Below are 23,966 nucleotides of genomic sequence, written 5' to 3'. Positions count from 1 at the left end.
TAAGATTTTTGGGAGCTTCCACCCCGAGAACATATAATGATTTATAGAAAACGGGGGCTATTTCTGTTTCGTGAAATAACACAAAGCGTCCCTTGTGCTGGATATTAACTTCCTGAAAACATAATCTAGTATCCCGACTGTATCTTCAGAGTAGAGTGGAGTTATGGAAAAACAAAGCAGACAGTCAAATTCAACAGGAGATGATGGAGTTAAGTCCTCAGGAGGCCTTTTACAGCAAGCTTTTTACACACTCACTATAAACTGATATCTGAACACCAGCTTCACTTCTTATTGGATTATAAAGCTTTTAAATGAATGAAAGTCAAACATTAGTCTGTGAGTACAAACTAAAAAGGGTGTACATTAGGTCTGGGTTCCACAAGTTATGTAATGTCCATAGGTGCTTCGTGGTGCCTGCACGCAGCAGGCATGCCTGGGTTGGGGAGGGTGGGTCTGCCGTGAGCTAGAAGCCGATTGGTCCGATTATGTGCTGTTCGTGATTGACAGGGACGCGGGCCAATGAGCGGCCGCTCTTTGTCCTGCCCCCCCCTTCGCTGGCCGCGGAGGCAGAAGGGAGCGTTTGTTCGGGACGGGGCAGCCGAGCCGTTATGTCGAACCTGTAACAGTTTGTTCCTCTCGTTCAACCGGATTCAAACGCGACCCGGAGGAGTTCTCGCTCGTGGCCATGTCGGCAGAGGACCTGGCTGCGGCTGCGTTTCGATGGTAACGCGCCCGAAACCGTGAAGTTGAACCAAGCGGAAGCGTTTTGACGTGTTGGAAGGAAGAGGAGCCGCGGGAGCCGTGCAGAATCGGTATGTCCCTCGTATGTGTTCGGGTTTAAACCACTCGGTTGAAGGGGAGAAGTACAGTTGACAAAGTCCATGAGACGAATACGTTCCTCTTAGTGCTTTCCCTTACTTTTCTCTCTCTCTCGCGTTAGCTCGGGTTCTCCTCCAGCTCTGTAAAGCTCCTTTTCTCCTCCTCTGCAGCTACCGCACGTTGCACTTTGCTTCTGTTTTAACTTCAAGTTCAACTTTTACCTTAGTATCACCGTGTTTACTTTAGACATGGAAGTTAATCTACCAGTCGATGGCGTTAGCAAGCCGCCGACTCAGCTAGCCCTCGACACAAGCTGCACTGGACTCCGAAGTTAAAGCAGAATTAACCCGCGACCATGCAGACGTTTGCAAAGCCACACTTTGGCCGAGAAAACATTTCAGGCAAAACATGAACGCAACCCAGAGCCGTGGGGCTGGTTTGTTGTCTACGAAAGAGACTCGACAGCGCCGTGACTCTAACCTGTCACGCACGATGCTAACGTTAGCAGCCATATGTTGGCTGGGAAGCATTTAAGTCGACCCAGTGTGTCTCAAACTGTGAGATGTTATTACAACAAGTCAGGTCTGATCTCTGTATCAAAAACGTTATTGTCCCAAGTTGGCTGAAACTTGACAGGAATTGTAGCTGATGAAAATATTTGATGAAATAACTCACACTAATTACAATTCAATTCAAAACCTCTCAAATGCCTTTTGTCATAGCCAATATGGTCTTCCACAAATTCTGCTTGTGGCATAGTTGCAATAGTTATTAATATGTTATAAGAAAAGTAAGTGATGAAATGGTTAAAACGCTGAATGAAATGTCATCAGTATATATTCCAACTGCACATTACTGAGTTAAGGCTGTGTGTATTCATTTCAATGCTTTTCTTTCTGTGAATATAAATGCTGCTTATACGTGAAGATCCAGTGTTGCTGTCTGTAGCTTAGTCGTGATTATTATGTTTATAACATTCTGATGTCACAAACTTTCACATCCAAACCCTTTTATGTGATGCCTAGTTCTCTTATGCAATGTGTTGCAAATGGCCTCCACTCTCATCTTACAGGTCTGGAGAGAATTCTCAGGATCGCAGCTGCAGGCCATTCACTGATGGGTACATACTGTGAGGCGACAGGCCAAGAGCACTGCAAATCACTCCGAAAAGACAACAACTGTCGAAGAATGAAGACGAGCTAGATCTTGTCTCTTAAAAAACTTTTGAAGACTAGTTTTCTTGGAAGCATACATTGACTGTACGCAGAATCAGGGAAACCTGAAAAGTAACTGCGCTGGTTGAAGCTCATCTTCAAACAGAACACCTTCGCATCAGCTGTCAGTATGAGTGCTGAAGGATATCAATACAGAGCGCTTTATGACTACAAAAAGGAGAGGGAGGAGGACATCAACCTGCATGTGGGGGACATATTGTTGGTAAGCAAAGGAGCTCTGGTGGCTCTTGGGTACACTGATGGGCTGGAACAGAGGCCAGAGGAGATTGGATGGCTGCCAGGCTTCAATGAAACCACTCAGGAAAAGGGGGACTTCCCTGGGACATATGTAGAGTACCTCGGGAAGAAATGGATATCTCCCCCCACACCCAAGCCCAGGCCCCTCAGACCCCTACCTGTTGCTCCAGCTACCTGCAAGGGAGAGGCAGACTCTGACTCAGAGCAAGGTGAGTTTAACACCAGAACACAGATCATTCGAGGGCTGCCGGTGCCGATAACTTAACTATTGATTCAGGTTAAAATAAAATTAACTTATTTTCTTAATTATATCGAACGTCACAATTTCTACAACCACATTATCAGATGCGTCAGAGTGGGATCAATAGTTAGAAAGCCTAAGATGGCGTGCTTCCTGTCAAAGCTTTTGTGAAAGCAAATGTCAGAGTAAGGGCCTCTGCAGTTTCTTTTTTTCGACTGGCCCCCTAGTATAAACTCAGCAGGAACTCCAGAGGAGCTGATGTGAGCACACAGCAAGACATCTTCTGTAGTGTTCACTGTGAGCAAGTGGGGTGGGGGGTTGATGATGCTTTAACACGAGACACACACACAAAAAAAAGCAATACAAAATCTCTGGATGAAAAAGCAAAGCCATACACTTAGAACACATCTACAAAGATGGCAGAGAGGGGTTTTGGTGATAAGAACCTGCTGCAACCCCCCTCATCTGAGTCCTATAGAGGATTTGTTGCTTTTGTGAATGTGTCTGAGCAGAGAACCTCCTTCTGCTTTGTTCATGTGTGAAAGACAAACTGCAGATAAAGTCTGGACCCATTTCTCCGGAGTTCCTCCCTTAGGTTATGTCTGAAAACGGCAAAACTCCTCTGAATCACACCGTATCTCCAATAGTTAAGTAGCGTTGTGGTTAGTGTCATTCTGTTGTGTTGATCTACGGTGAAACAGTAATGGTGCATAAATTGAATTTGTTTCACAACTTAATCAAGCCTTATATTTAGCAAAAGTTTAAATGCAGTTTCTTATTTTATGTATTGTGATAGTTGCTTTATTGTTCTTTGTTGGCGCAACTGAAATCTATATAACCGAACCAAAAAAATCTAAAGTTGTGAACATAGTAGTATAACCTTCTTGTTTCTGGATGCATCATATTGATTGGTTAAGTTTCACATTTCCGCCTACGAGTTTGAGAGAGAAACGTAGCCTGTTACATGGACATTTGAACAAAGCTAGGACCAGTGAGTGTTTATATTTAAATTTGAAAATATGACTGGTCATGAAAGATGAAGGGGAAAAAAAAATGGCTGCATGAATGCCATGCTAAATTAGCATTTTCAAGTGGTCCAAAAACGTCATTCATCGGGTCATTAGAGTCGTTATTTTCCAGAATTTCAGAAAAGTTTGCTCAGATGTAGTTTATATCGTGGAGTATGACATTTTCATCACATTGTTGTCAAGTGTTTAAAGGTGGTTGTGAGCTGTTGTGGGTTGCGTTTCGATGTAAATATTCTTCTCGATCTTTCTCCCACCGTCCACGGACTCCGTGTTGATAACTGATATTGAGTGAAAACAGAAAGGAGAGGCTTGTATATCTGGAGTTGTGTGAATAACGTGAGAGAATCCTGCTGATTTCACACAACCGTTTCAGTCTTTGAGAACAAGTATCTCTATCCATTTCTGTCCAGCTGCACTGAATGTGAACCGAGCTCAGCCCCAGAGGACAATGGAGCTGGCAAACATCCAAGCTATAGTACACTCGAGCATCTCGTGCCAGCCATATGTTACCAGAGGATATCATCTGTGTTTCTGCGCAAAGCTTCATCTTAAGGGAATTAAATTCCCTTATCTACTGTTGAGTCAGATGATTAGATCACTATGTATGGGTGATTAAGGCAAATTACTCTGAAAGCCCGGGTGGAACAGCAAGGCAAACCTGAAATTAGATATGCCTTCCTACGTCTTTATCGCTGTCTTACTCACTTCTTGTAGTTGGTTAGCTACCAAGCTAGTCATCAACATTTTCATTTCACAGGAGCTTAGCTTATGACAGGGTGAAGGTCTAGGGCTAGGCAGTCACTGCATGCTGTGGCTCTAGGTCAGAAGGTACTACAGTATATATCCAGAAACCCCAACGGCTCCTATTCACATCTTTGTTTGTACACACATAAGACAAAATAGAGTGAGTAAATATAACAACTGTGGATCTGTTCTCAGTTTTAACTAAGTTTGATAACTGTTGAACCTCCCTATCAGTGCTAAGCCTACATCTGATCGATTTGACTTAATACACAATGGCAAATAAGCCAAACGTCGGGCTGTTCATATGCAAGCTAGACAGCTCACTGTGTTCAATAACCAAAATACTATGCCAATGTTCTTGTTCTCTGTATTGAAACTTCCACAAGTCTTATCTCAGTCTCTATGCATTTCAAGTTGGCTGCTATTGAAAATTAACCCTTGAAGTTAAAATGTGATATTTCTCAGACCAAATTGTCAGCAGCAATCACACCTAGTATCTTTTAAAAAGCGCTCTGGCTTGCCTGAATGTGTGCATAAAGCTCACTGCTCACCTAAAGAGCAGCCGTCATTGGCCAGGTTTCCAGTTTTTGCCCTTTGTGGTACTGTTGTGAAATTCTTTGCTGTGGTTCGCGGGGTAAGCGAGGAGCAGTATGAAGGGGGCATGGTTGAGTGGCAGTGCTGAGCCCGGAGCGAGGGTGAATGTAGCACTGGGAGAAGAAAAGTCTCTGTGTCCTGGGCTGTGAGAGACAGAGAAGGAGGCGGGAGAAGAAGGGGCCCCAGGGTTGTGGGTAAAGGAGACACAGTCCTTGTGCTAGCTAAAGGGACGCTGCACAGCATAGTGTGCAAAAGGATCAGGACTGGAACAGAGTTAGGGGCTTGGCAGAGGGGCCGAAGCAGGAATGGGGTGGAGGGCTCTGCATGCTCAAGGGGGCTTTGAAGAGGGGCTGAGGGCGCTATGATGGAGGCAGGGCTCTTGTTGCTCCCAGAGTGTTTGTGATTTATTGCACAGCACCAAGGGATCACGCTCCCTTCCTCCTACTCCTCAGCTTTTTTTCTTCTTCCTCCTCCTCCTCTTTTTTAATGTTTTGATAGTTCCTACAGGGGAAAAGAGGTGGAGAATGGAGGCTTGGAAAGGGGCCTCTTCTCTCTGAGCCACAGGGGTTTACATGAGTGCAGCAGATGTGGAGAGGGTAAGAGAAAAAGAGAGGAGGGCCGGGCTGGGAAACTATTCTGCCTCATTCCAGCTCTCAGCCTTTTTTTTTTTTTAAACATTAAAGTGTTGCTCCTTTTCTTGGCCTCTCACTTTGGAGAATATACATATGTTTGAGCCCGCCAAGAGAGAACTCGAAGAATGAAACCCAAAGCATGAAGCTTCTCTTACTTCAAACTATTGCTGCATTTGGTAGTTTGATTTCATTCAGAAAGCAAGGATAGATCAAATGTTTTTTATTTTAGTTTTTCACACTTTAAAGCATAATTTGTACAGATGCAAAAAATTACTAAGAGTAACAAAGAATGAAAATCAAAGATGGAAAGTGTTTTTTCAATTTAGAAAAAACTATGAAGTCATAGTATGGTTCTAAACACAATTCATGCATACCAAACGTCTAGGGTAATGTGCTAAATAAGGGTCCATTGTGTCATCATTTTATCAAACTATATAACAGTGAAGTTCAACGACAGTCAGATATTCATTTTGCTGCGGCGGTGGCTCTAAATGGTTAAATGTTTTGAGTTCTCTGTGTTCACTGTTGTTTTTTGAGTAAAATTGCCCTTTATCTTCCAACAGCCCATCTGTGTGAACATTCTTCCAAATGTTAGAGATAAAAATGTGAATAACTGGTGGTTACTCTACATGCTCTCACAAGGTTCAGTGTACTTGCCGAGTCTTGTTTAAGGAAATATTTGATGCCCTCGGGCTATCTCCTCTCGCATGACTGAGGCCTATCAGTAAGATTTTGTTTGCCTAACATTGCATTACATTATGTACAAAATTAGGTGATGCAGGTGATGTTTAAAATAAATCACAGTATTTAAAACTTTTAAGGCTGCTGTCGGTACATTTCATAGGGAGTTTCTTCTATCTAAACATTGTGTATGTGTGTGGATTCACACTATATTTTTGCCATAAGCAAACTATATGGAACTTTTGTGTGAAAAATAAACATTTGGAAAGGGGCTACTGGAAAGAGAGACTACACTATACAACTGAGGCTGTTGCAGAGAGAGCACACTGCATAGCTGGAGATTGAGATAACGTAGCTCTCCTTCTCTGGGCCTCTTTGGTGCTCAGGCTGACATCTGTTGTATTGAACACTCTTTCTGTCAGAGCTGTTGATTTTTCTTCTTCTGCTATATGCATTCACCCCTCTTTAAGACTGGAGATGCAACAATTTTGGTTATGGTTTCAAAATGGTATATAATGCAGTTCTCTCCAGAAAGGACATGCACGTATCCCTAAATCCAGCCAAGTCAGTGGCAGAATGAGCAAAGCAGGAGTTTTATAACATGATAGTTTGCACTGATAGTGTCAACTGTGGAACTAAAAGCAGCTGGGGCCAGGAATGTGTTGGTCCTTCATTTGGTTGTGGAGGGGTGTGCACAGACTGCATGGTAGACTGATTTGTAGCTTTGTGATGAATCAGTATTGTGCTAAGTGCTGATTGCAGTAACTTGGTGCACAATGCAACTGGACAATAAATGGTTGCACACTGAATAGGAGCCCAGCGATCGCTGTTTTACACTGTCATTGTTATCAGTGTACATGCTGCTGGTACATGGCAAATTTTGACTCATTGGGATTCGTTTTGCATTTTCTAATTTCTAATCTTTTTATTAGGTGTAAAGCAATTTATTGTCCTATTTCTTTTTTTGTAGTTGCTAAATATTATTATGTAGCATTACAGTTGTTAGTTTGAGGTTCCGGGCTGAAGTGTCTTAAAATGATGTTTTGAAGCGTTATGTTTTGGAAAATATGTGTAAAAGACAGATTTATGCTTCTTATAATTGTAACAAAAGCACATTAGACGGAATTTGTTTCCTTGATTATAGTTGTTGGTTGGTTGTTTCATCTAAATCAAAAAAGTGTACAATTAGGACGGCAACTATCATTTGTTTCAAAGTAGCAAAATGCTAAAAATAAAAATTGGCACATTCTCATCTTGTGATTTAGATTTTTGACACTGCCCCTTAGCCTTACAATATTTTGCTGTTGACTGATTTGCCAGAGGAAGAATGGCTCCAGACTGTAAAAGGTCTTTGAATGAGTTACAATTTCACATGGTCACATTCGTGTTAGTGCATCATAATCAGTTGGCTTCCCTCCCCGCCCCTCCGGCAAAGGTATTACATTGTGGTTGAAAGTAAAACTTTATTTTCAGAGCTGGCTCACTCGGTCGTACCCTACCTGCCCTCTTCCTGCCTGCACATCCGGGCCAACCAATCCATTTAGCTGTCACTTTGATTAAAATATGAAGCAGTCTATAGCTGATTATTTAAAAAAAACAACAATAGAGCCAACAAGAGGTCCCTGACTCGGACACAAATGATGAGAGTGCATGGAGAGGGGCTGAGTCTATGAACTAGAAAAAACGACAATTTTTCTTACAATTTTTTTCCAGCTCAACACAATTCTTGGAACTTTGAAGTTGCACAATAACAGTAATAAACACGAAACCTGCAAGGACTGATCCATCACCTGTAAATGGTCATCACCATCAACACTGCCTATAGCCAAGTACAACAACAACTCTCATTCAAAATCATTTGAATAATGTGCTCTTAACTTGGAAGAACCTGTGCTACCAGTGGAAAAGATATTCAGGAGCCCAGCTCAGTACTTTGTAATTTTTCTTCACCAACTGCATTAGTGAATAAATCCAGACTTGTATGGTATTGTGTGCATTAAAGCGTGCATAAAAGTTTCATTACTTGATTGTGTGCAGAGACTGAAAGCTGAATTAGCAAATCTTCTTTACTGGAGCCAGAGCATGTCTGCAAGCAGGATTAAGAAAGGGCGAGAATAAGACAGAGTGACACACGAAGAAGGGGCACAATAAGGCAGAGGTGAGATTAGAGAGGATCTCAAAGTCTAGGGGAACAGAAAGGGTATTTGAAATATGTTATGTATTACGAGAGGGAGGGAGACGAGGTGGACGAGCTAGATACTTTATGTGTGAGGAGCCACGTGTTGTGAAGGTGTGGTGTTACATAATGATTTGAGCCTGATAGATCATAGGCTCTTTGGAAACATTTCAGTTATACTCAACCTAGAAGAAAATGATTTAGTTCCTGTCACAGTGCCAGTCACTTCTATAAAAAAGTTAATCAATTACTTAACCTTCCCTACCTATCAATTTGCAAGGACTTGCAAAGCAGAGGGATACTGTCAGAGCAGTTAGAGCACACCCTTTCAGTGTAAAATTCATATTGCAGTTACACTACTTTCCACAGTTGTGTGTAACCCCTAACCACACAAACAGGATTGAAGGTATAATTAATTTTTCAAGTTTAGAAAATATAACCAATCCTTTTTTCTTATGTATTTGTTTAAGATATAACTATATTTGCTTATATTGCAGTCAAAAATGAGCCCACAGCAAGTAAAACAATTTAATAAGAGCAAAAAATGCTCAGGAACTTTGCTTAAAGTTCAGATGGTTAAATCACTACCAGTATTATGAAATACTTCTACACTGTCTCACCTTGAGACTTGTAAATGCTCACGCTCAACACTTGCTCAAATATATTTATCAAACAAAAAGGACACATTTACTGACCACATTTAATATATATATTTGTTTTAGTTTTTTCACTGTTTGACAGGACAAATGGGAAATACTGGACTGCAATAAAAAAACATGTCTCATTTAACTTGTTGTACGTGACACAAAAAGGGAAATGTTTTCAAGAGGTTTCTGTTTCTCTTCTCTATAGTCTTTTGTATTGATCTGTCCCAACAAGATACTGAAAGAGATGTCAGCTTTGACAATGCCACTCAAATTAAATCAGAGTCTGCATTATGGCAGACGTTTGGAAAGTGAGCTGTAGTTTTACAACGTTTTCAGTGATTCTTAAATAGTTTAGCCAGTATTGAAAGGGACACATCCCTCAGTCTGTGCTCTAGGATCGGTTAACAAAGGCAATATGAACTTCAACTAGTAGTAGATTTTAAATTTGGCCTTAATCCTGATTCAAACTCATTCACAAGCTAGAAAGCTGGTTACACGTTTAGGGTTGTTGCTTGGTGACAGTCTGATCTCTATAGGGTTAATTGTCCATATGTAGCAACAGTCATCTCATTGGCTGCTGCTAAGCTTTTGCATTTCATCTTCCAACCTGCAGAAGGCGACATTGCCTTCCCTTTTTGTACCTACCTCAGACTAGAGCTGTATCACTCATTCACTACGACCCGTTAAAGTATGTCAGTGCTCCCATGCCAATTCTTTTATAATTCAGTTTTTTATTGCTGAGTGCTTAATGCTTTACCTTCATTTAGTTGCAGATAAATCATAAATAACACTGTAGAGACTGTACTCCAGATTTATACTTTTGCATGATAATTTGTAATTCTTGATCTATAATGTGCTTTCAGTGGGTTATCAACCTTTACTGGCATGCCACAGCTAGACCTTTTTCAGACACGAAGAAATGGCATAACCTGAAAATGCAGGTTACTTGAGTGGGCCCTCTAAATTTAACCTAAGTGTGTGCTATCTTTAGTTTGTCCATGGTGCCCTAGCCCTGTCCTGCCCACAGTCTGCAGTTTGTTCGGTTTAGACATACCGTTTGAGCCGGGGTGATTGTCCCCCTCGCACCGCAGCAGCACCAGTGGCAGCTGCATTGACTTCCTCGACCTGTGGTTGACTGACTGACTACCGACTGGCGGAGGCTCTTTGGGATACCATGATACGAGTCTGCCAAAACATGCAGGCTTGTAGAGACACGTCCAAGAGGCCCCTGTGTTCGTACTTTCCCCTCCCAAATTGCCACAGAACCCAGCTTCCATAGGACATCTGAACAGTCTCATAATGTATGTAGCCCCTCAGCTGTTCCACACAGCAAAACAACAGTAATAGATATTGTTACTACACTAACTCTGGAGAAAATTAAAGACAACTATTTGATGTTGTTTCTGGCATTGATTACATCGACGAGAGAGTTAATAATCTTTCTACTAATGCAAGTTATTGCAACATTTACAAAAAAGGCACCCGACTAATCAGCCATTTGCAAACTACTATAAAACATTTTAGTAAAACTTGTTACACCTGCTTGCTCCATGGCGGCCTATATTTAGCTTTTAAATTTGGTAATTTGTGTGTGTTTGTATGCGTTTCCATGGTTAGAGGATTTGACCTGTCGGAGCATGTTGATCGTTTGATTTTGGGCCAAGGCATCTCAGAAATCATCACTGATAGCTTGAAACATTTCTGTCATATTTTGTCTGCTACTTGATACAATTCCATTGGTGCAAGAAACTATCACATCGTTGACAGTACCAAGAAGCAACTCTATATTCAGCCTGTACTGTGTCACTTATAGGCCATCGGTGGATAGAGTAAATAAACACAAACCTTGGCAGCAGTTTGAACAAACTTTTGTTTTTAGGAGTTATTAGTAAGCTGCAAGCAGATGTTATTTAAATCAATGGATTATATGTCTAAAGTGTTTGGTCTTTTTTTGACAAATGTTATCTTTAATTAAACCAGGCAACCTTGGAATTTTGCAGTGATTTTTATAGATATGAACAGTTTGAAGGTGGGTGAGTCTCGGGTTTAAATTTAGCTTCAGGTTGTGATTTGAGTTTCTCAGAAAAATGTTGGCTGTAAAATGGCAGCCGTGTTGGATATCTTGTCTGAGAGGAAGGTTACACTTCCAAGGTGTGCGATGGCAGCACTGCATGTCTCAATCTCTATTTAGGGAAACTTTGGTGTTCCATCTCAGAGTTCACTGCTTCTGAGAAAAACCCCCACCCTCCCGCGCTGCAGTTCCAATAATGTCTTCCAGATGACCAGTTGTCCTACATGGAGTTTTTTGTGCGTTCTGTGGTTAGAAGGACTTTGGTAATCCAGTTTCTTCACACGCAACATGCCAGCCTGTGTGCTGCGCTGGCCAAAGAGGATGTGGAATTGGATGAAGTGGTTCATTATTTGCATGATTGAACAGTCTTTGGTAAGAGAGTATAGGATTTGGTAATGACTAGCATGCATGCATAAATGCAAGCAGTAGTTGGAAGCTTTAATGTGCGATTCCCCAATTTTTTTTTAGAAAGGCTTCCATTCATAGTTTCTCAACATTTTGAATCTGCAGACTCTACGTTGAACAGTTGAGCCTTTCAGAAAAGTGCCCTTTCAAAATGTACTTTTGCTAATCCAAATAAAGTCCTTGCCAACCCCTGCATCCTTTCAAGTCCACACCTGGGTATGAAGTTCTAAAGGAAAAATGAGGAAAAAAGTCAGACCTGGCTTACCTCATATCACAGGGTATTTGCTTAGTTCCTTGGTCCAGCAAACCTGAACTTCAATGCGCAGCACCTCATTTTTTTTAATAAGTCCGTTGTAAATACTCACCTTTACTTTAGAAAGCAGTGCTTTGGTCTCGTACCTGCTTCTTTTGAAGTTCCCAGTATTTCACAAGTCTTGCACCTAATCAACAGTTACTGGTTCAGATCAACTTCAGCCCTCGCTCTTTCATTTACCATAAACATTCACCTTAGATATGACTGACTTCATTCCTTTTCATGATTTTGCTAATATGACTTATAAATCACCTAAATTGTGTATAACCCATTCATTGTGAACACTCACTGCTGAAAGTGTGAAATCCCCCTAATGCCATGGTATTTTCAGAACAGCCGGAAGGATCTGGCCTGGTATTGTTTTATTAGGTCTAAATTTAAAAGCTTTTCAAACAAAGATCTACTATGCTTTAAATTCTGTGGAAGATATTTATACATTTTACATTAATGTGAAAATCATTTGTAGCAAAGGAGAAAAACTGTTCTCTCTTCCATTGCTCAAATTCCTCCCAGGGCACTGAATTATCATTCTTTCATCAGTCATCTGAGATATTATTTAAATACACTGAATAATAAAGCCTTTTATTGTAAGTTGCTAATTATAGCTGAAATGAGTCAATTTCAAGCCAAACAGCTGACGATAGGCTATTTAAAAATGGGCTTCATATAAAAGAGTTTTGTTTGCTGTTTTATTTGTGTTAATAAACTGCAATGCAAACTTTGAATGACCTTAATGCTATATCCATGGTTTAAGTTATTCAGTCGGGATTGGTTGATAACATTTTACCGGTAGACAGCATTTTTTTGTTAATCAAAGCACTGACACAATGGAGAATTAGCAGGATCCCAATTTTATTTCTTTAAAAATCTTCTATGTTTTTGTCTCCTCCAGGCCTCGCTCTGCTGGACGTAACGGAGCAGTTTACCCCTCCAGAGACCGCTCCACCCATACTGGCAAGGCTGCTGGAAACCATTGAAAGAAAAGGTGAGTCTGACATCCTGATATTCTGCTGCACTTGTTCATCATGTTCATATTGACTCAAATGGATTTTCTCTTTTTATCCACATTTGACTGGACTTGTATGACCCATGACACATATGACCTCATGAAGTAAAAGGTATTAGTTTTGTCAATAAATGTTAATGAATGGTCTTATACTGATTATTTGCAGGTCTGGAGAACCCCACTTTATATCGAACATTCACTGCTGGAGCTGGACTTGAAGTGAGACAGTATTTCGAATGTGGTAAGCCTTTTTTTAACACCTCTTTTTTTCAAACTATATGAAACTTGCATATTTTTCCGAAGATTGTGTGCGTGAGATGAGAACATAAGAGGAAGTCTCACAGATTACAAAAAATTATTGACATAGGCAGTGACTATGAAAAGAGCTAAATGTGTGAGGTGACCTAATAGAGATGTGTTTGTGTGAAGACACCGTAGATTAATAAAAAGAAGAGAGAGAGACATGTTTTGTGACGGTTTTATTGCATCCATGCTCATGTTTACATTTAGCATTATATAACTTTTGAGATTATACCTCAGATTGTATATAAAGATTTAACTTTGCAAGAATGAATTATAGTATTCAACTCTGTCTGCTTGTTGTATTGCATTTCAGATCCCCCCTCAGCAGACCTGGATCAGTTTGAACTTTCGGTCCTATGTGATGGTCTGCGTAGGTACCTGCAGGATCTTCCACAGCCCATCATCCCCATGGCAATATATGCTCAGATGCTCCTCACAGCCAAAGGTGAGAACAAACGTCATAGCAGATTCAGTGATCATTTGTGTTCAGTACAGTGTGTCTGAAACAGAAGTGCATACGTACCCATACGTATGTGTACCCATGCTCCACTTAGTACTTTGAACAAAAAACCACAAGGCATCATGCATGTCCTACTGGAGATTTTACCTAAGTTGTATATAAAGATATCAAAGAAGACAGTAACATTGTCACCCTTTTTTTCTTTTTTTTGTATTCATGCACTTTATCCTCAATGTTATAAACAATATATAATCTGTGTACTTTCTTGCTCTGTGTCTTGCTGCATTGGTTGCAAGTGCAGACAAAATTCTCACACCACACTTTGTTCCACAACGCTGCATTCTGTTGCCGTCACATGGCCAGAAACAGGATATCTGTGGTTAATAGGAACTAAAACAAGTCTGAAAGCTTATCTCAAGCATCTCTAAGCAGCCAATCACCTGCCAGTGTACCTTACGCTCATTGTAAACCACACAATCTCTCTGCGGTTTTCAATCCGAACTGCACATGACACTTTTTCCACGTCTTCATTGTTTCACCAAACATGTTTCATTTAACACTCCTCTTAGATCTTGGTAGGGTTTAATGCTATATCAGTTTTTTTATTGTCATGCTGACCTTTTTTGCCATTCACATCTGTTTCAACAGAGGTAGCGAATCCTGAAGAATGTGCACAGCTGCTACGTCGCATATCCAGCACCCCGAGCCTGCCTCCACAATACTGGCTAACTCTCCACTGTCTGCTAAGGCATTTCAATAGAGTGTGCCATAACAGCTCCAAGAACTTGCTCTCTGCTCGAGCCCTAGGAGAGATCTTCAGCCCTGTGTTTTTCAGACAGCAAGCCACCAGGTTGGTGTCAACGCAGCCTAACCATGCACCACCTCTACATACTCTGTCAAAGATAGACACTCAGACAGCAGACAGACAAGTGTCCAGGCTCAGTCATGCCACAGTGAGACATACAGACTCAAACATGCACTCCAGCAGCCACTGGCATTTGTGCAGGCACACATGCACACACACATACACTTGCACACACATTCAGAACACAGTCTGTCACGCACTCATCGGTTTTAGCTGTACATGGATATAGGTTGGGGCTTTTCTTCTTACCAGCTGTGCTGCACAATTATTGTAGCTAAGCCTGAATTACCATCAGATTGAAACCAGCACAGAGGAGCAGAAACACTAAGTCACCTGGGCTGTAAAACACACTTAATTCAACCTGCTCTCGCCCTACAGCTGTGAACCCAGCCTGGATACCCACATCAAGATCATCGAGGTTCTGGTGACCAGTGAGGGGAGTGAAAGTCATGCTGCTCCAGGTAGATGAAATGTCATTTTTGCATAAAGTATTCAAATCCTGCTGATTTTAGTGTAGTTGCAGTACACATTAAGTTTAATTTGTTTAATTAAATATAAAATCAAGCATTTTTGCTGCTCTTTGGTAGAGGATTTGTTGCATTTGTTACCGGAGGAAGTAAATGGTTGCATGTTATGCAGGGACTCAATTCCTGCAGAATATGAACTCAACACCCTGAGACTTGAACCCTATTAATAGCTCAAGAAAGGTGTTGAGACTTACAACTGCTGCAGTTGTGGAGGGCCACTGGGTCACTGACGTGGTAAACTACTGACATTGTTAGGTTTGTTTGGTTAACATGTTTGTGTTTTATCACGTACTGGTTAATACACATCTTTAATAGAGAACAGTTGAATTAGGGAGACAATGTTTGTAAAAGTTAAGCTGCAACTTAGAAATTACTTTATCAGAAATAAACAACAATTCTTCAGAAGTTAAGGACATGGTGCAATTATGTACAAGGTTCCAGTAGAAATGTGTTGGCTGCAAAGTACAGATTTGTGTTACAATGTTGCTATAGTTTGGATTTTTGTGTTTGTATAGCTTTTGAATTTAACTGCAAAATGCATGTGAAGAAGCCCATTGATAAAATCTTGTTTGAAATTCTGGCTGGTAATATTTAAAATGCTAAACTGCACAAAGTCAGTTTTCATGGCTGTTAAAGTGGTGGTCTGCATAGAGGAAGCTGGTGTGGTTGTGTGAGTGCAGGCCGTTGCGTGGCACAGTTATGTTTTTACAGTGCTAGTTAAAAGCACTGTCGTTGCCTGGGCCAGAAGCCTGCGACTGGCTGTGGCTGTTTAAACACTTTATTACCTGTTAGAGCTATTTATAATGGTCCTGTGCATGGCCCACTCTCAGCTGTCAGTAATTTGCACCTGCGGGAGCACTTTGGCAGTGGGACAGATGGGAGGGTGAATGTTGGAAGAGTGAATAGACAGACGGGCAAAGACCAAAAGGCTTTTAGTTATTTTTCTACAAATACACACTGACATACAATTGTATGTTTGACAGGGCTATGTATTAACGTACGAGTTCAGGCGTACTTAACTGGTTTCAGTCACGTGTGTCATGCAGATAACACATGAGAGAGAGGAAGAATAGCCTTCTTTGTAAACACACATGTACAGAATGTACATGTGTTCCTGTGAATGACCTGTGTATGTGTGTGTGTTGGGGTGTCTGCGTGCCTCCTCCCAGTTACTGCGTGCCTATTTTAAGAAAGCAACAAAAGGCCCACTTTGATTTGGTTGGCTGGAAAGTCGGCCTACTCCACAGAGCACTTCTTGTTAACCGAGAGCTGCCTCTAGTTTCTAGGGCCGCTCTCCTCCCCCCATCGGTCCTCCCTTCTGCCTAGATCTCCACATGTCCTCCCTGCCTCAAAGTGCTCAGCTCAGCAAATATTTGAAACTTTGCAAGTTAATCATAAGACTGAACAGCCCCCTCCTGCCTCCTCCTTTACAAACAGAGACGGAGGGAGAGAGGGAGTGGCCAAAGAGTCAGAGAGAGACACGCAGGCACACACACAGCTGGCACGAGTGGCTGCTTTCAGAAGAGGCTGTGCTGACACCAGAGCAGCTACTGTTAATCATTAACTACCTGCCTCCATGCAAGCAGGCCCTAGCCTCACAAAGCTCTGAAAGAGGCAGGCAGAGAGGAGGAGACTTGGCCTTACCGAACTCGTAGCAGGAGCCGAGTAGTCAGTAAGCTAGACAGTCGCATGTTGCACCTGCTTCACACCGAGGGGATTACCTGGATTTCATTAAGAAGCACATAAAGCCGTAGCCTTCTAAGAATTCAAACAAGCCACATCCAGTTTTCTCTGTGGCCTAAACTATGAAATGGAACTTGACTGGCGGACTTGAAAGTAACTCTGTTGGATTTAATTCACCTTGTGGGAATAAAAGAGAAGCTACAAAGAAGAAATTGTTGATTCACCAAAACATGCACAACTTGCAACGTAAGTTTGATGATCTTCTTCGTTTTTTTAACTTCTTAAAATTGTCTCACGAAAGTGGATCAATGTGTCTCTGCTGCGTTTGCCTGCGGGCTATGACAAAAAGGGCTGCGCGGGTAGAATAAGACACAAATAACATAGCTTAAGAAAATGGATCAAGAATAAAAGGCTTTTGTTTTCTTTCAAGCTTCTATTCATAGCTATCGGCTAACAGATTTGCCCAGAGCCACTTTGCATATCGTGTAGATATATGAGCTATTCTTACTTTCTATATTAATAACTGTACTGCTCTGAGACATGCTGATGAATATTAAGAGTTCACTTTCCGACCTACTGCTCAAATGGGCCCTACAATATGTTGTGTGAGGCTACAATAGATTTATAACTAAAACCCTCTAGAAATATTTGAAGAAAGCTGTCTTTAGCTGTTTTCCTCATTTAGTTCTCCGATTTTGACATTATTAACCATTTATTCAAATAGACTGGTTTGTTTTGAGTCTGATCTCTTTCCTTACTTCTTAAGCATGAAGACTTTTAAGATTCGTCTTTTAATTGAATGTAGAAGAATGGCGGCTGCGCTCCGCTTGAATCCTCGGACTTTACCAGGAACTAGCTCTATTTTAATTTCACTCAGGAAATCAAGGGAGCTATCTCTGTCTTACTGAGTGTCACGCTGTGGGATTACAGGCGTATTTGGGACCTCTGGGTGCCGCTGACCAGGCCAAGCATTATAATTTAGCTGCGTACGTGCTGCTGCAGCAGAGCTGGCTTTGTCTGAGTGCCAGCAGTAGGACGGACTAAACCTCTGCACGGCACGCAGAGAGGAGGGGCCGAGCAACCTGCAGGAGAGCGAACGACTGAGCTCACACAGGGACACAGAGAGAGAGAGAGAGAGAGAGAGGATCAGAGAGGAAAAGCATGGAACAGGTCCTTCCCCCCTCTGCTAGTGGAGAGACGCTGCACATTTGCTCTTAAGATGGATGCTGGATGCTACAGAGAGAGAAATATGAGTTATTCCAGTTTTCTATTTGGCTGCTGCGTTGTGAAGAATTGAAGCAGGGAGGTAAAAGGTAATGGGCTTTCAGAATGACCTCATCGCTCTCAGGAAATGAAAGATGCAGGAGTGGTTGACAGACCCCCAGTGTGATTGGCTGTGGTAAGTGATGTAACACGTTACTGAGCAGGCTGCCCTTAATGGTTTTTCAAATTGTCTGTTAGCTGGATGTATGAAAAAACGTTTTATTGTGCCTCTTTTGGAGATTGTTGCAGTTAATGTTATATTAGTGTATTTTTATTGAAATGTGAGTGTGAAGCTGTTTAAGACTGGATTGTTCACATGACTGCTTTAAAGAATAAAAAATTGAGAGAAGAAGACAGATCAGGTTGGAAAGCAGATGAATTGAGGAGTGAAGAAAGATATGAATGTGTGGTTGAATTACCAGGCTACATTCTACAGAGATTATAAGCCTCTGCATTTTATGCCATGTCACAGTTGTATCTAATAAATGGTGCTTTCAGTTTCAATGAGAAATGTCTAAATTAGCAGCAGCAGAAGAGGCACTGGTGTTAATGCAGAGGGAATGAACAAAGGCTGTGCAGATCTGTCGGTTAAAAATAACCTGCTACCTTAGTTCTGCTTCTGCTAGCTTTACTGAGAAGCTGTCAGCTTGTGAGCAGCCGCTGCAGATTTAAGATTCTTTACAGACACATTGTTACGCTTGAGTGCTGCTTTAAAGCTGCAGCAGGAAAAGCTGATTTATTCTGGTTATTGTGTACAGGTTATTCAATATTAAAGCTGAATTATTGCTGCTGGAAAAACAGTGTTAATTGCTCTCCAATATGCTGAATATTAATCTTTGTTTTAGATCCTGCCTTAATGTTTTCTTTTTTAATCCTATTCTAAAAAATTGCTGTGATTAAACCCTTTTCCTGCTTTTATGAATGAGGAAAAGGTTGTGTGTATGGTGTCCGTGCTCATTGGCATCAGTTTTATGTGCATAATAATGCACAGCTGTATTAGCAGCTAATATTTTGACTGAGCCCCTTTTCTTGAATGAAATTCATTCTCCCTGACTCACACCCAAAGTCTCCTCCCACTGTCCCCCAGCCCCCCTCTCTGCTGAAGAGGTGCTGTGTTTTTCCAGCCCTATTAAATCAATGGAAAGGATGAGAGAGACAGCCACTGTGTTTGTGTGAGTGTGTGTGTGTATGTGTGTGATCGAGACGACTGCAGGATGCTTGATTTTCCTGCAAAATTAAATACAAACATCGGGGCTGTCAATTTTGGTGTTGTGTATTTTCTGCAGCATAATATGGTTCCAGTCTCATTAGATGCATCCTTATGAGTCAGGAAGACATCAGGCATTTAATTCAAGCTGTGGGCGGCTTATTGTAAAAGTGAGAGCACACAGGTTCCAGTTCCTCTGCAGCCTGTTTATTTACATTCTCGTCCCACTCCTCTCGTCCTCACAGCTCTACCTCCTAAGCCGCCCAAGCCCACATCTGTGACTAACAACGGTATGAACAACAACATGGCTCTGCAAGACGCCGAATGGTACTGGGGAGACATCTCGAGAGAGGAGGTCAATGAAAAACTGAGGGACACCGCTGACGGTACATTTTTGGTGCGTGATGCCTCGACGAAAATGCACGGAGACTACACTCTGACTCTGAGGTGAGCCCCCTCCTTCCTTCAGTTGTGAATCATATCCTCTCGTCTACGCCGATTTATTGTTGGCCGTAGGTTTAACAATTTCTCTGCTCTCTTTTTTTGTCAACAGGAAAGGAGGTAACAACAAGCTCATTAAGATATTCCACCGGGATGGGAAGTACGGCTTCTCTGACCCACTGACTTTCAGCTCCGTTGTTGAGCTCATCAACCACTATCGCAATGAGTCACTGGCTCAGTACAACCCCAAGCTGGATGTCAAGCTGCTGTATCCGGTGTCCAAACACCAGCAGGTAAGACGTTAGCACATTTTAAAACCACCACATACATACTACTTATTTTAGCAGCATCCTTTTGCATTTGTTGATCACAAATCTTATGGATTTTAGGATCAGGTGGTGAAAGAAGACAACATTGAAGCTGTTGGGAGGAAGCTCTGTGAGTACCACCAGCAGTACCAGGAGAAGAACAAGGAGTATGACCGCCTGTATGAAGAATACACCCGAACATCACAAGTGAGTACCACCCTCAGTCTGAATACTATCAAGAATTTTACATTGACATCTGAACACCATGCGCTAATACTGTGCTTCCTTCTTCCAGGAAATCCAAATGAAAAGGACGGCGATAGAAGCATTTAACGAAACCATAAAGATCTTCGAGGAGCAATGCCAAACACAAGAGCGGTACAGCAAAGAGTATATTGAGAAATTTAGGAGAGAGGGCAACGACAAGGAGATCCAGAGGTAAGAAGATACCACACTTTCCATGTCACCTGAAAAGATGCAACACTCACACATAATAAGTTTCATTAATAAAAAATCTGTTGTTTTCAGGATCATGGGGAACTACGAAAAGTTGAAATCGAGGATTAGTGAAATCGTAGACAGCAAACGCCGACTGGAGGAAGATCTGAAGAAACAGGCGGCCGACTACAGAGAGATCGACAAGAGGATGAACAGCATCAAGCCCGACCTCATCCAGCTCCGCAAGACCAGAGACCAATATCTCATGTAAGTGTAGCACTGTCACAGCTCTGCTGCCACTGGAACCTACCGTGTGCTTCCCTCAAGAGAAAATCAAAATCGGTCTGTCCTGGTTTCTAACGTCCTCGTGTCCTCCCTCTTTCAGGTGGTTGACCCAGAAGGGAGTCAGACAGAAGAAACTCAACGAGTGGCTTGGAATCAAGAACGAGAACACAGAAGAGTGAGTGTCATTTAACTTTGAACAAATTGGCACAAGATGCAAGTGATATTGCCTCACAACTAACATTTGCGTACGTCACGTTTTTTCTAGTCAATATTCCATGGTGGACGATGACGAAGACCTTCCTCATCACGACGAGCGGGCCTGGAAACTGGGTAACATCAATCGACTACAGGCGGAGGCGCTCCTCCAGGGCAAGAGAGACGGAACATTCCTGGTTCGAGACAGCAGCAAAGCAGGATGCTACGCCTGCAGTGTTGTGTATGTACAGTTTATGTGCTCTTTTCAACTGCCGGTAAAGGAAAGAGTCGTTTTTTAATCCTGTCTGAAAACAATACTCACATGGAAGTATCTGAGTTTAGATTGCTGTTATAATTCCTCCTGTTCTTAATGGACATTTAAAATCTTTCCTTATGTATAAACAAAACAGATTCTATGTTTTGAATCCTAAGTTAATCGAACCAAGTCACTGCTGATCCCTCACTACTTTAAGATCAGGCTTGGAACACATATTTGAACATAACAATTATTTGACTTGAATAGAAGAAATGATCAAGCAATCAGAAGCTCTTCAGATGTAAATATGAGTCCATGATTTGTTAAAAAAAAAAAAGAGAAGATGAATAATTATCCTAATGGTTGAGCAAGATATTGAAAGTCTATCAAGTAAAACGTGGTCAGAAACAACACTGCATATTCTGACTGTGACTATTGTTGTCTTTGCAGCGTGGAGGGTGAGGTGAAGCACTGCGTCATCAACAAGACCCCCTCAGGTTTTGGCTTTGCCGAGCCGTACAACCTGTACAGCTCATTAAAGGAACTTGTACTTCACTACCAGCACACGTCTTTGGTCCAGCACAATGACTCTCTGAATGTGACGCTAGCGTACCCAGTCTATACCCAGCAGAGACGGTGAGGACCCGGATTTTAGCCACATGGACACTCAAGAAAAGGCCTCATGGGAGTTGGAGATTTCAAGTCCTGGGACTCCGTGGTTTAAAAACAAGGCTCTCGTGCCTAACTCAGACTTAAACGGAGGAAAAGACGCAATAAAGTCTGAAACATTTCAATGACTCTGCCTGACCACGAGCCCGCGGCGAGTCTGAATGTAGATTTCTCTTTTGCATTTTGTGGGAGCACAGAATCAAGCGGAAACTGCTGAACTCCCCCAGTGGAGGACGTATGAGGCCTTTTCCCAACGGTGCTTGTTCTTTTTCAAAGCTTTACCAGCCGGAATGTCTAATCGCAGCAGATAAACTCTTCAGATGGAACTGTACCCACCGGCCACAATTTTATTTTTCCACTTTCTTGTTCCTTTCACATCATTTCTCTGTGTGTGTGTTTGTGTGTGTGTGTCTGTGTGTGTGTGTATGTCTGTCTGTATGTATGCGTTTGTTTCTGCACAAGTGTTTGTGTGTATGTAGCTGAGTGAGTGCGTGATTGTCCATGTGACCAAAACTCATAGAATCAGGAAACTGTGTGATGTCAGGGGCTGTGTAACACATTCACGTGTGTTAACCGTTCAGTAGCAAACCATGGATCAGCTAATAAATGTAGCAAAATGGCACTTTTAAACAAAGTTTAATTTTATTTGTTTTTGTTTTTGGAAAAGACTCCTATGTACTTTTATCAAAAGAGCAGAGTGGACAAGACGTCGGCCTCCTGCCTTCTAACTGTTGAGCATTAAAGCGCAGAAGTAAACTGGATCTTTACTGTGGGCAGGTGAAACTACGAATGGACTCACTATTTCATGTACATCTGTGAAAAATGTTGAAAGTCATGTATCAAAGTGCACCATACCAAAAAGGATCAGTTCCTATTTAGTTATATTCTGATCTGCTATGCAATTCTTTCTCCATTGTTTTCTTCAGAAATCGTTTTATTCTGTTGCAACCCACAATATAAGCTTGTTTTATTGCTTGTAAAATATATTTTCCTGTGTAAATATCCAAGAGGATATTTTGTGTCAAAATGCCGAGATACAATAAGAAAACTGCTTATGATTTTTTAAAGATAATAGAAATTATTATTTTACTTTTACAGCAGGTATACAGATGGAAAAATTAATATTTTATTAGCTTCAAACTAATGTTCTTCTCAGGCAGAGCCTTTTGAGTATTCGAGCTGCTTCAGTCACAATTCCTCAGAGCTAAGCCGACATGCAGTTCTTGGTTGAAATGGACAAAGAAGGTTCGATGACTCAGAATGGGATGATGGGATGGTAAAACCACAACCATGAAAACAGTATAGATTTATTTTGTTATAAAATATATATGTTCTCACATGAGAATATATGAAAATAGACTGGTGTTTTCAAACCGATGGATATTGTTATTAAGGATCACTATACATTGTCCGCTTAGTATTTTTCTGTATCAGAAAATCACTGTGCTTACATGGGCGGAGCAGCTCATTTCAGATAGTCTGTAATTCATAGTTCAAAGATAACATGTGCCAGTGGAATCCTGACTTGACCCCATCTTTAATCTAGTTTTACACGTCCACCTTCACGTGATTGGTACAAATGGTGAAGAACCAGTGGGCTGGTGGAGACCTCAGAAAATAATTGAAATGACTCGTGGTTTTAAGTGTCTGGGCACCAGAAGTACTTTGCCCCCCCCCCGTTAAGTGGGAAAAATTGAAAAGTGGATCACTCAGATGACAAAATGTCTGCTGTTTATAGTATATATTTTCTAAACCTATTTTAAATCATAGATGTACCTGCCATGAAATGATTTATAAGGTGTGTCCCAGAAAAATGTAGGCATGGTCCGCACAGTTGTCGAGCTAAACTGTTCATATATCTTTGCGTAAACAAATGAGTTGTACATGTAATCTTGATTATTGCTTTCTGCGGCCGGCACACTTTTTTCTATCTGTAGTTAAAGGTCTACATGTATAAACGGGCTAACAACATTCGCTGCTTGTGTCGCTTCCTGTCTAAAGAAATGTGGACAAGAAACGATACCAGTGTTTTCACCTGTTACGAGAAAAAAACGCTGTGTGAAATATGATCATGTGAGAAATTGAAGCATGGAAAAACAGCCCCCCCCCCCCCCCCCCCCCCCCCCCCCCCGATGACAGCTCAAAGTGTAAAATGTAGATACACTTGACCAAATTATCGAGCCGAGATAAAATTTTTAGCACATTGATATTAACCCTCATTTATCCTAGGTTTTATT

The 23,966-nt window shown here is 41.5% G+C and overlaps 1 protein-coding gene across 3 annotated transcripts; it reads left to right on the top strand.

Moving 5' to 3' along the window:
* The first annotated feature begins 577 nt into the window (after nucleotides 1-577).
* On the top strand, nucleotides 578-23,700 carry pik3r1 (phosphoinositide-3-kinase, regulatory subunit 1 (alpha)). 3 transcript variants are annotated; one of them, XM_062413483.1, is made up of 15 exons: nucleotides 578-812; nucleotides 1,892-2,500; nucleotides 12,716-12,808; nucleotides 12,996-13,070; nucleotides 13,446-13,577; nucleotides 14,241-14,442; nucleotides 14,836-14,918; nucleotides 19,383-19,584; nucleotides 19,691-19,871; nucleotides 19,968-20,093; nucleotides 20,182-20,324; nucleotides 20,415-20,591; nucleotides 20,710-20,784; nucleotides 20,875-21,045; nucleotides 21,511-23,700. In XM_062413483.1, the coding sequence occupies exons 2-15, from the start codon at nucleotides 2,164-2,166 to the stop codon at nucleotides 21,698-21,700; spliced, it is 2,187 nt and encodes a 728-aa protein (XP_062269467.1). In that variant the 5' UTR covers nucleotides 578-812; nucleotides 1,892-2,163; the 3' UTR covers nucleotides 21,701-23,700. The 3 variants fall into 3 exon arrangements, with proteins under 3 accessions (XP_062269467.1, XP_062269468.1, XP_062269469.1); XM_062413484.1 differs by lacking the exons at nucleotides 578-812; nucleotides 1,892-2,500; nucleotides 12,716-12,808; ... (2 more) ...; nucleotides 14,241-14,442; nucleotides 14,836-14,918 and adding an exon at nucleotides 16,537-16,913; XM_062413485.1 differs by lacking the exons at nucleotides 578-812; nucleotides 1,892-2,500; nucleotides 12,716-12,808; ... (2 more) ...; nucleotides 14,241-14,442; nucleotides 14,836-14,918 and adding an exon at nucleotides 17,771-18,066.
* Nucleotides 23,701-23,966: the final 266 nt, after the last annotated feature.

Source organism: Platichthys flesus, chromosome 19 (assembly GCF_949316205.1).
Source record: "Platichthys flesus chromosome 19, fPlaFle2.1, whole genome shotgun sequence".
NCBI classification, from domain to species: domain Eukaryota; kingdom Metazoa; phylum Chordata; class Actinopteri; order Pleuronectiformes; family Pleuronectidae; genus Platichthys; species Platichthys flesus.
This window is presented reverse-complemented; position numbering and strand designations above follow the sequence as displayed.

What these genes read in the sequence shown, in the direction of transcription:
- pik3r1 (XM_062413483.1), top strand. Translation starts at nt 2,164, where the DNA reads ATGAGTGCTGAAGGATATCAATACAGAGCGCTTTATGACTACAAAAAG. An exon ending in GAGACAGTATTTCGAATGTG is followed by an intron (nt 13,071 to 13,445) that starts GTAAGCCTTTTT and finishes ATTGCATTTCAG; the next exon opens with ATCCCCCCTCAGCAGACCTG. An exon ending in ACCAGAGACCAATATCTCAT is followed by an intron (nt 20,592 to 20,709) that starts GTAAGTGTAGCA and finishes TCCCTCTTTCAG; the next exon opens with GTGGTTGACCCAGAAGGGAG.